General features: G+C 42.1%; 2 protein-coding genes across 2 annotated transcripts in view; one reads left to right on the forward strand and one right to left on the reverse strand.

The window, feature by feature from the left end:
• Positions 1 to 5,925, reverse strand: part of LOC121304497 (dynamin-2-like) — a 28,266-nt gene extending 22,341 nt beyond the window's left edge. The window contains exon 1 of the mRNA XM_041235661.1: positions 5,865 to 5,925. Coding sequence (XP_041091595.1) covers positions 5,865 to 5,925 — 61 coding nt within the window. The remainder of the gene's footprint in view (positions 1 to 5,864) is intronic.
• Positions 5,926 to 6,432: 507 nt separating this feature from the next.
• LOC121304560 lies at positions 6,433 to 11,557 on the forward strand. The gene is made up of 3 exons (XM_041235742.1): positions 6,433 to 7,817; positions 9,312 to 9,450; positions 10,731 to 11,557. The coding sequence occupies exons 1-3, from the start codon at positions 7,622 to 7,624 to the stop codon at positions 11,092 to 11,094; spliced, it is 699 nt and encodes a 232-aa protein (XP_041091676.1). The 5' UTR covers positions 6,433 to 7,621; the 3' UTR covers positions 11,095 to 11,557.
• The last annotated feature ends 213 nt before the right edge of the window (positions 11,558 to 11,770 follow it).

An 11,770-nucleotide genomic window follows, 5' to 3' on the forward strand; every position in this document is an offset into this window, starting at 1 on the left:
CAAATATATACGACTTCGTCTCCCCTTTTAGAGGCATTTTAATCATTTTTTTTTTACAAAGAACAGCAGAGACAACTCGGTATTGAAAGCAAGAGAAAAGCAGCAGCAGCTCTTAAACATGCAGCGGTGGGTGAACGAGCAGAGCCCGAGCGTCTAGTTAATACACAGGTCAAAGGCACAGCATCGGAAGACCCTGAACGTCAGTCTGTGAGCAGAATTACAAGTGTGAACACGTCCCTCCAGGAGGCTGCTGGCGCCGGGAAGCACACGGACAGCAGCCTCAACTCGCAGCTCTGCTTTCCAGCTTCAAACAACAGCACGAGATGCCGTGATTATTCAGGCGATAGATCACAGGATCTATGCAAGCATTCAGGATATTAAGCAAATTCACGAATTCATTGCAGCTGTTGGTTACTTGTGTAAGAATGCATATGTTTTTGCAAGTTCCGAAAGACGGATACATGATTGAAACCAGTATACTTATGAGCTGTGCAGGGAACCAGCAGACGAGATAAACAGCAATCACAGAGGAGATGAGTTTCATTGTCTTCTCTTTGTTCCCTGCTGCTCGCTTTCTCTTATAAAACAGCTGTAGAGTTTTACATATCTGGATATAAGACACGACAATGATAATCAGAGGAACAGAGAAGTTAAATAAAATGTAAACAGAATTGGAGAGGATAAACAAAGCTGATCCGGACTGTGGGTTGTACGACGCGCCGCAGTATTGGTCTTTGCCTCTGTGCGGTTTGTACTGAAAATTTGAAAAGACCACGAGAGGTGTGATTAATGCTGCGATCCAGAGAAACGCAGAGAGGACGCACGCATTCTTTACCGTGCAAAAACTGCAAAATCTAATTGGAAACGTAATAGCGAAAAAGCGTTCTAAACTTATCGCGCAAACGAACGTGGTGTTCGCTGTGATGCCGAGCACCATGCCGAGCAATGTAATCTGACACATCAGCTTGCCCATCGTCCAGCTGTAGTTCAAATTCAAATACACCGCGTAAGGCAAGAAAGAAAATAACAGCACAATGTCAGCTAGTGCTAAATTAATGATCACAACCCCAGAGGATGTCCAGGTTGTTATGTTTTTCAGAAAAACGGTCACTTCAAAGATATTGGCTAGCAGGCCAAAAGAGCACAGGATACAGTAAATTGCGGATAGAGTTTGTGGAAATAAATAGAAGAGCAAGGGGCAGTCTTTTTCAGTCGTGGCCGGCAGCTGCATGACGTTCCCAGCTGTGCAGTTTTCAGGTGCGTTGTTCTCTCTGAAGGATCTGTCGAGCAGCTGCATTCTACTGCCAGGCCTTCGGTGTGAAGAAGAGTCTGAAATTAAAAAAAAAAAAAATAGTGAAACGCGCTTTAAAGAAAATCATTTGTTAGTGTCCTTAAAAAAAAAAAAAAAAATGCGACCCAAACAAATTTTTTTCTCTCAAACGCACTGTTTACAGAATTAAGATTCTGAGCTATAGCTGTGTCCAAGCGTTTTACATCACCTAGAAATCCAGGAATAATAATAATAATAATAATAATAATAATAATAATAATAATATGAACATAAACATCATGTAAGCCAAGAAACTACACAATGGTATCGCAAAAAAGTCTACCAGAAATCATAACAGTAGTACATTATTTCATGCTTTTATTGGACTAAATGAACACGGTACGGTGTTCATTTAGCACGGTAGCCATTAGCACTAAATACTCAAGGACTAAACACACAACTGGAAACGCACACGGAACGGATGCCTGCCTGTTCAGAGCCCCTGCTTGCTTGTTACGTTCCGGTATAAGATTGGAGGGTTCTCTAAAACAGGGCTTCTCAAACTTTGATAGCGGCTCTCCTTGTGGTGTGAAACGAAAAGCTGAAAAAAACAAACGCAGTGACCAGAAGATGCTGCGCGCAAAACACACCGACTGCTACACAAGCGCCCCGTAGAAAAACCCCGGCAAAGTGCATTAAAGCACAGTGGAAGCATAGCGAAGCATTGCAAAGAGTCGCCAGGTCTGGTGAGGCACAGTAATAAACCTGGCAAGCCAGGGCAAGCTGAGGTGGAGCATGCTACAGCTGCAAAAATACTGTCATGAACTCTGAGAACGGTCTCGTATCCTATACAGCGCTTTGTGATGGTGATCCACTATGAAAGGCGCTATATAAAAATAACGATTATTATTATTATTATTATTATTATTATTATTATAAGGAGTTCCAGCCGCGCTCGCTACAAACCTGTAATGTTATCTCGGCAGCAGCCTGCAACTTGATGCGCGTTCAGAGTAACTTGGTCCTCTTCTGATCATCTGTCGCTCTTTCGAGTGGCAGAAACCAATACCGACCAAAATAAACAGGCTGAAAGCTAAAGGAGTCGATGTTTTGTTTTTTTAATTCTCCACCGTGCTTGTGTTGAGCGCAATGCCACAACCTGCAGTCTTCTGCAATGCAGCCCCCATTGAAAGGCGTTTTTGGATAAGAGGTGCTCATTGCGCATTGCAATTTATAGGTACAACTGTAACGATTAAAGGCTTTGTAGCTTGCCCTCAGCTGCCACCTCTCTTGGGTTCTTGTTAGGAATTTGCCCTTTCCGTCTCTCGTGTAATTGGGCAATTATACCTTCATGTTCTATTGTTTGTTCAGAAAGGTCACTAAAAAAGCATCGAAAGGCTAAGAGCGGTGGCTGTTCACGCGTGGTCTAATACCTTATAATTAGACAAATGCACACAAATACACATAATTAACAGTGCTTCTTTAAGAAACTTTTTTTTTCTTTTGTGGTAAGTAAAGGATGAAGGAGAAAGAAAGTTCAGCGATATAATTGAACGCACTTCACTCTGAAAACGTGCCTTGTTCGGACAGTGTGTTTGTTTTGTCAGGTTTAACTGTGTTATTAGCTGCTGTGTTGCGGCTACTATTTCACTATCATGTATTCTGCTCTTTCCACTGTATTTAATGCACTATTTCATGTATTATGCTGCTATCCTGTATTCTGCTCTTTCCACTGTATTTAATGCACTATTTCATGTATTATGCTGCTATCCTGTATTCTGCTCTTTCCACTGTATTTAATGCACTATTTCATGTATTATGCTGCTGTCCTGTATTCTGCTCTTTCCACTGTATTTAATGCACTATTTCATGTATTATGCTGCTGTCATGTATTCTGCTCTTTCCACTGTATTTAATGCACTATTTCATGTATTATGCTGCTATCATGTATTCTGCTCTTTCCACTGTATTTAATGCACTATTTCATGTATTATGCTGCTATCCTGTATTCTGCTCTTTCCACTGTATTTAATGCACTATTTCATGTATTATGCTGCTGTCATGTATTCTGCTCTTTCCACTGTATTTAATGCACTATTTCATGTATTATGCTGCTATCCTGTATTCTGCTCTTTCCACTGTATTTAATGCACTATTTCATGTATTATGCTGCTATCCTGTATTCTGCTCTTTCCACTGTATTTAATGCACTATTTCATGTATTATGCTGCTGTCCTGTATTCTGCTCTTTCCACTGTATTTAATGCACTATTTCATGTATTATGCTGCTGTCCTGTATTCTGCTCTTTCCACTGTATTTAATACACTATTTCATGTATTATGCTGCTGTCATGTATTCTGCTCTTTCCACTGTATTTAATGCACTATTTCAAGTAGGCCTATTCTGCACTTTCACAAGAGAACAGTTCTGAGTTCGGCCTCACCGACAGCCCTCCCACTTCACAAACCCCGAAGCACCAACAAACCTAAATACCACAAAGTTTTTAAAAAAAACAAGAGCAACAAACCCCTGCGCAGTGTTTCCCCGCAGCATCACCACACACGAAGCGGATGACCTCATTCACTCTGCAGTCCGGCTCTGGGTCCCGACCGCTTCCCTTCGGCGAAGCTGGTGTTTTTCTGGAAATTTAATTGCTATTCGCATCTACTTTAAAAGTCAATTAATATCTTCATGGACCAATTAGCAGGAGTGAATAGCCAGTAAACAGCAATTACGGAGCAGCAGAGTAATCCCGTGTTTGTTCTAGAAGTTTGCATTATTGTGCTAATTGCTGGAAGCGTTGCGAGGAAGTTCTTTTCCATTGTGTTTGTTAAGATCAAGCGGAGTCGTGTGCGCAATTATCAGCGACGCTCTGGAGAACTGCACAGGCTGCGTGCGTGGAAGCAGACATCTCCTACACTAGTAAACCAGGCTGTAAGGCTTAGTTACAGCTTCACCTCATAAAACAACAGAACTTATACAAACTGCAGCAATAAATGCCAAAGTTGATTCAAATATTTCAAATTACTTTTTTATATTTTGAATTACAAAGTAAGGATGTATAATTAAAAACCAAGAAAGGTATTTGTTTCTTTTATATATATATATATATATATATATATATATATATATATATATATATATATATATATATATATATATATATATATAAAATGTATTACATGCTCGAGTCGAGGAATTAATCATATCATGCTGATATAGAAAATCATTTCACGGCCATAAAATGATATGATCCTTTGTCTTCAATCCCGCTGAAATGTTTACATTGCAGGGCATGCTCAGCTCATTCCAGTCTCCGGGGTTTTGCTAAGAGACACAAGGCTATGTGATAAAATGCATTTCTGTCTGTATCATCTAAATTTCACATGCACATTTCTTATAACACGAACATATGCGAGTACCACTTAGCAAACTGCACTGATATTAAAAACAATAGCTGAGTTTATGAACTCGCCTCCAAATTCTGTCGCTTTGTAACTGGCAAACTCTTCCGCTTTCTTTCACCACCAAGAATGAACCGATTACTCATCAACAATTAAGAAACGCACTTAAACAAAATCACATCAAAACAAATGAAACGTTACCTTAAAAATCTCTGGGTCATCCATTTGAAGATAGATAGATAGATAGATAGATAGATAGATAGATAGATAGATAGATAGATAGATAGATAGATAGATAGATAGACAGACAGACAGATAGATAGATAGATAGATAGACAGACAGACAGACAGACAGATAGATAGATAGATAGATAGATAGATAGATAGATAGATAGATAGACAGATAGATAGATAGATAGATAGATAGATAGATAGACAGACAGACAGACAGATAGATAGATAGATAGATAGATAGATAGATAGACAGACAGACAGACAGACAGATAGATAGATAGATAGATAGATAGATAGATAGATAGATAGACAGACAGACAGACAGATAGATAGATAGATAGATAGATAGATAGATAGATAGATAGATAGAGACAGATAGACAGACAGACAGACATAGATAGATAGATAGATAGATAGATAGATAGACAGATAGATAGATAGATAGATAGATAGATAGATAGATAGATAGATAGATAGATAGACAGATAGATAGATAGACAGACAGACAGACAGACAGATAGATAGATAGATAGATAGATAGATAGATAGATAGATAGATAGATAGATAGATAGATAGATAGATAGATAGATAGATAGATAGATAGATAGATAGATAGATTGATTGATTGATTGATTGATCGATCTTGGAGGATGCATTAGTTAGATCTCTTGTCTTTGTTAATTGAAATCCGAGATGAATACATCGGTATTTAGCCGGGCGGAGTTTCAAACAGACCTTACACCGCACGCAATATGCAAGGAGCGCCCGTTTACCTTCTGGTATAGAAAAAACGCAAGCAGGTCGTGTTTCCCAACACAGTTTAACGATGTTTGATAACCTTCTAAAGACATGATCGGTTGTTTGCCAAAGTGTCAAGCAGTGTTTGCGCAAGTGTTGGGTGCGATTTACACGCGATTTCTGCAAAGTGCACGGCCGCCCCTTATCTGTACTCACCTTCCACCTGCCAGCAACTCTCTCCGAACCGCATTCCCGAGGGTTTCAAACCTGTCGGCATGGTAACGGTTTGTAGGAATTGCGAAAGCGAATTCCCCTGTATAAATACAGACCATCATTTCAGAGGTACTCTTCAACACTCAAGCACCACCTGAATTTGGAACTCCCTCCCCTCCTCCGCTGGTCATATCGTCTCTTCAAGAGCACAGGTAAGCGCTGGCTGTTTTTACCTGCGCAGAATGTTTCTCTACTGTATTAGGTAAATACTTATTGCAGTTATAATGATTATCAGTATTTGTATTATTATCATATTTTAGAAACAGCCAAATGCACTGCAAGAAAACACATTTTAAACAATTTATTTTTAAAAAAATGCTGTTTTATAATGTTTAAAATATGCGAAATAGGTTAGCAAGAAAACACATCTAAGGAACCACAACAATCTTACAATAATTAACACTGTATGAATTATTGTGGCTGAAAAATTAATAAGTAAATCCGGTGTCTTTTTTATATTTATTTATTCAGGTCATAAAGCTTTGGACAAAAGTTTAGCATCACCCGAGAATTAACTAACTTTACTTCATAAAGTCGAGTGAAGCTGCTGAATAATGTGACGCTAGCATATTGAATTGTATTTTGGAGTTTCATGACATTTCAGGATCCTAGCATTTGCGTCACAAAGAGATGCCCGATAGTGTCTTAATTGAATTAGTTAAACCACCCCTAATTAAAAGCTATCCGCATGATCACCTTCTGTCAGCAGAGTGTACAGAACAGTACAGAATGTACACGTCATTGCAAATTATTAATCACAATTTAATGTGGAAAGGAAACCCATTTGATTCCTAATTCTCTGGGAGAAAGCTCAGGTAGGGCGATGTCGTCAGGAGAGGGTTTGGGTAGCTGTTTCTCTCTAGCACTGACGAGTGCCTGTCTTATATATCTTACCTAACTGCAGGTGTGTGAAGGGGAACTTTGTGAAATCTGTTCACACTCTGTTTTCCGAGCAATAGCGTTGCTCTAGACACCGAACATCCATCTCTTCTGCATGAGGTCATATGTACCCCACTTTATCAATCCCATGTTCCCCTGCACTCTCCATTCATGACTGTGAAGTGTGACATACAGTATGTAAATATGACCACTTAGCCTCTACTACATCCCTACACACAGGAATTCATCCCCAGTGGTCAACTGCAGTCAACTACAGTCAACTACATTCAACTACAGTCAACTACAGTCAACTACAGTCAACTGCAGCATGCTGAAATGCTGGAAGAAAATGCAGAGCCTGGTTGTCGGTACTGCCTCCTCTGTATGGTTTATTATCACGCTAGGTGTGTACACGCAATGTGAAGACGTGTATAAATCAATCTTTGACAGTTTTGATAAGATAATATATACAGCACACTATATAAACACTATAGATAGCGTCAAACAAGTAAATGCATCGTTGGTTTGTTTATCTCTGAATTTAAGCCGAAGTGCTGTTGTCCAGCAATGATGTTCAGTTTGAGAGCATTCCAGCCACAGTTCCAGGTACTTCCCATACTGTATTGGGGCTGCCAAGCTTCACTTAACAATTTAACTGAATCACAGAGAGATTAACCCCTGAATCCTCTCATGAATCCAGTCGTGTTGTTAATTTGCTCCGTGGTGAGTTTTGAAGTATTTCTGGAGCTGCTGTGCTCTCTTCAGTCTCCTAAAGCCCTTGCTCTGTGTTTCTGCCCCAGCTCCGAGGCGCGCTGAGAGAGATGCACGTGGTGACGGCCAGGTGCCGCGGGCAGGGCTCCTCCCAGCGCATGGAGCTCGCGGAGAGGAGGAACAAGCATGCCGAGCTGAGGCTGGGCTGCAGCCTGAGCTCCCTGGAGCAGCACTGCGGGAGACAGCTCGCCCTGCTGCAGGAGGAGGGAAGGCAGCTGAGGCTGGAGATGCTGCAGATACGCACGGGTGAGGAGGACAGGGGAGCTGGGGACTTCGGCCCAGCTCTGGGGAACCTGCCCAACAGTATTGCAAATGGGGCATGAGAGTGGGAATGTAGGGTTTGTACCCAAAACTAGAAATAACAGGACCTTGGTTTTATAAGACTCGTTGCTGTCAATAAGCAAGAGGTGTAGGGAAGCAATTCCCAGAATGCAGACCCAGTGCTGGGGGATGTATAGTGAGACATGAACACATGCAAGGAGGGTATGAGGAGGCTGTGTCTCACAATGGGGAGACCGCACTGAGCCCTGTGTTCAATACTGGTTACCAACAAAAAGCAACTCGGCACTTTCTTGGTACTCAACTATAACCCATTCCATCCCCTCCCCACTCTCTGTGTGAAGAAGAGTCTCCTTCAGCAACATGACTAGGTAACCCATTCCATCCCCTCCCCACTCTCTGTGTGAAGAAGAGTCTCCTTCAGCAACATGACTAGGTAACCCATTCCATCCCCTCCCCACTCTCTGTGTGAAGAAGAGTCTCCTTCAGCAACATGACTAGGTAACCCATTCCATCCCCTCACCACTCTCTGTGTGAAGAAGAGTCTCCTTCAGCAACATGACTAGGTAACCCATTCCATCCCCTCCCCACTCTCTGTGTGAAGAAGAGTCTCCTTCAGCAACATGACTAGGTAACCCATTCCATCCCCTCACCACTCTCTGTGTGAAGAAGAGTCTCCTTCAGCAACATGACTAGGTAACCCATTCCATCCCCTCACCACTCTCTGTGTGAAGAAGAGTCTCCTTCAGCAACATGACTAGTAACCCATTCCATCCCCTCCCCACTCTCTGTGTGAAGAAGAGTCTCCTTCAGCAACATGACTAGGTAACCCATTCCATCCCCTCCCCACTCTCTGTGTGAAGAAGAGTCTCCTTCAGCAACATGACTAGGTAACCCATTCCATCCCCTCCCCACTCTCTGTGTGAAGAAGAGTCTCCTTCAGCAACATGACTAGGTAACCCATTCCATCCCCTCCCCACTCTCTGTGTGAAGAAGAGTCTCCTTCAGCAACATGACTAGGTAACCCATTCCATCCCCTCCCCACTCTCTGTGTGAAGAAGAGTCTCCTTCAGCAACATGACTAGGTAACCCATTCCATCCCCTCCCCACTCTCTGTGTGAAGAAGAGTCTCCTTCAGCAACATGACTAGGTAACCCATTCCATCCCCTCCCCACTCTCTGTGTGAAGAAGAGTCTCCTTCAGCAACATGACTAGGTAAGAAGAGTCCCTTCATTCCATCCCCTCCCCACTCTCTGTGTGAAGAAGAGTCTCCTTCAGCAACATGACTAGGTAACCCATTCCATCCCCTCCCCACTCTCTGTGTGAAGAAGTGTCTCCTGCCCTCTGTCCTAAGTCCACATAATTTCGAACTGCATCCTCTAGCCCTGGTCTGTGCAATCCTGAAACATTAGCTTGTGTTTTTCACTTGATTCCCATCTCCCCTCTTCCCATCCCAAACAGAGAAGACCCCCTCTTTGGAGAATCTCGATGTGGAATTCCCTCCCGACTTTCCCAAACCTCAGCTCTTCCGAAAACGCCTCTCTCTCCCGTCCCTGCAGCTGGCTCCTCCACTGAGCTCCAGAGCAGACTTTCTGGCTAGGTAGGTTTCTGCTGTTTAAATTAGACTTTGAAAGACAATCCTACTCCTTACTTCTCACTGCAGATCCACACCCTGCCCCCACTATTCTGAGAGAGATGCACGTGGGCTCTTATTTTACTTGAATGCACCCTCATATAGAATGGACCAAGTCTGCTTCATAAAGTCTCATGAAACCTGCTGAATAATGTTACCTTAATGTACTGAATTACACGCCCCTCTGTAGTGGGAAAAAAATTTGAAATCTAACGCGTTCGCTGTTATGGCTTCCGGGAGACTTTTGCGACAGCATTTTGTAGTTTCTTTGATTACATGGATGTTAAAGATAAAATATAAAAATGATTATTTTTTTAAGACGTCTCAATCCTAAAATTCTAGGTGATGCCAAACTTTTTCGGCTGCATTTGATAAGGTCTGGAGCTCTATCTGTCAGCGTCCCCTTTGAAAGATTGCTCAAATGCCTTTGGCAAAACATGGACTCAAAAGTCTCATCAGTAATTGGAACAAGGAACGATCAAAACGGGGTAGCTCTACTTTATCAATTCAAACTGCTGCCCGTTCTAACAAAACCATTTCATCAGGCTCGTCTCGCAATGAGCCGTGTGTTCTGAAATGACTTCAGGCACTCGTAAGTTCTTAATTAACCTTGTGATTGCTCCCACAGTGCATCGCTAATAGCTGTATCATTAATTGCACTTGGATTTTGGTTAAGTTGTAATTCTTGCCAAAGGCATTTGATGGATAACACTGTGTAACACAGTTTTTGTTCCTGGGTAGTAAGTGTTATTTCCTAATTGCTTATGCCTCAAAAGTATTTACAGTATAATCGTAAATCTCGAAAAACTACTCGCTTCTAAATCTTTTGTAGTCATTTTTGTATTACTTTAGTATAAATACATGTTAATTTGGATTCATATGTTGTTTTTTTCCAACTTTATGTGAACAAAAAGACACACATTTGCCCGTTTTCCCATTGGAAATAGTGATATTTTGAAATATCACTGTCCTGGTCACAAAAGCAAAGTCTGTGGGGAATAATAGCCATTTTCTATACTTTTGAGGCATAAGCAATTAGAAACTAACACTTACTACCCAGGAACAAAAAAAAAAAAAAAAATGTGTTACACGGTGATATCGATCAAACGTGAATACTGTGTATTTCGTGATTGCACTTCAGTGCAGATGCACTGGCTCTCGAACCCAACCCTGGTCAAGATCCTAATAAACTTTGAAACAATCACACTGGAAAACTCCAAATCCACACTGGTTTGATATTTAAACAGGCGGAGATCCTTGACTGCTGTCCCAGAGGACTTCCAAAAGAGGATCAGCAGCTTCCTGTCCGACCTGGACCTCCTGAAGGGGGGCGTGTCTGAGGAGTGTGTCGCCGTGGCCACGGAGGAGGGGGCGGGGCAGGAGCAGGCAGAGGCTGCAGGAGAGGAGAGGAGAGGGAGGGGGAGGAGAGACTGGGCAGCCGTGCCCTTGGAAGAGGCCCTGAGAGAGGTGCGAAGATGCAGGTACCTCCGTCACAGAGAGAGACCCGACTGGGAGAGGGAGCTGGGGCTGGAGGAGATCTTCTGCAAGGAGGAGGGGAGGTCGGCTGGGGGGAGTAGACTGCTCTGCAACATGACTAACCTGTCAAATTGAATCTCTGACAGGCATTGTGGAATATATGAAAGCTGCATCTCCCTGTTTGTCGTGATGGACAAAACTGAGACGCCTTGAAAAAGGGCTTAATATCAGTGTTCTGTACATCTGTTTTAATTAGATATTTACTCACATTTTCCACATTTTGTCACCCATAGCACTGAACTGAGACAAAGTAAAAGAAACTTTTTTACATTCTATGGCAAACAAGTCTTTTTCAATGTCTTTAAATGTTTGAATGTGTTCAATAAACATCCAATTGTGTTAATTCAATATTTGTGGAATAGTGGCTGAGCCGAGCTGTCAGTGTAAATCCACATCACAAAGATCAGCACAATGTATTTAAAAATAGTTCTGTGGGACTGTGAGAAGCTGTTAAACACAATGAGAACATTTACAAACAAGCGGAGGCTGTTCAGCCCGTCAGCGCTCGTTCGCTTCCTACTAGCTGATTGATCTCAAAATTTTGTCAAGTTAAAGGATCCCAGTGATTCAGCATCAACATGACTAGATAACCCATTGCGTCCCCTCCCCACTCTCTGTGTGAAGAAGAGTCTCCTTCAGCAACATGACTAGGTATCCCCTCCCCACTCTCAGTGTGAAGAAGAGTCTCCTTCAGCAACATGACTAGGTAACCCATTCCATCCCCTCCCCACTCTCTGTGTGAAGAAGAGTC

This window comes from Polyodon spathula, chromosome 38, assembly GCF_017654505.1.
Source record: "Polyodon spathula isolate WHYD16114869_AA chromosome 38, ASM1765450v1, whole genome shotgun sequence".
Lineage (NCBI taxonomy): Eukaryota > Metazoa > Chordata > Actinopteri > Acipenseriformes > Polyodontidae > Polyodon > Polyodon spathula.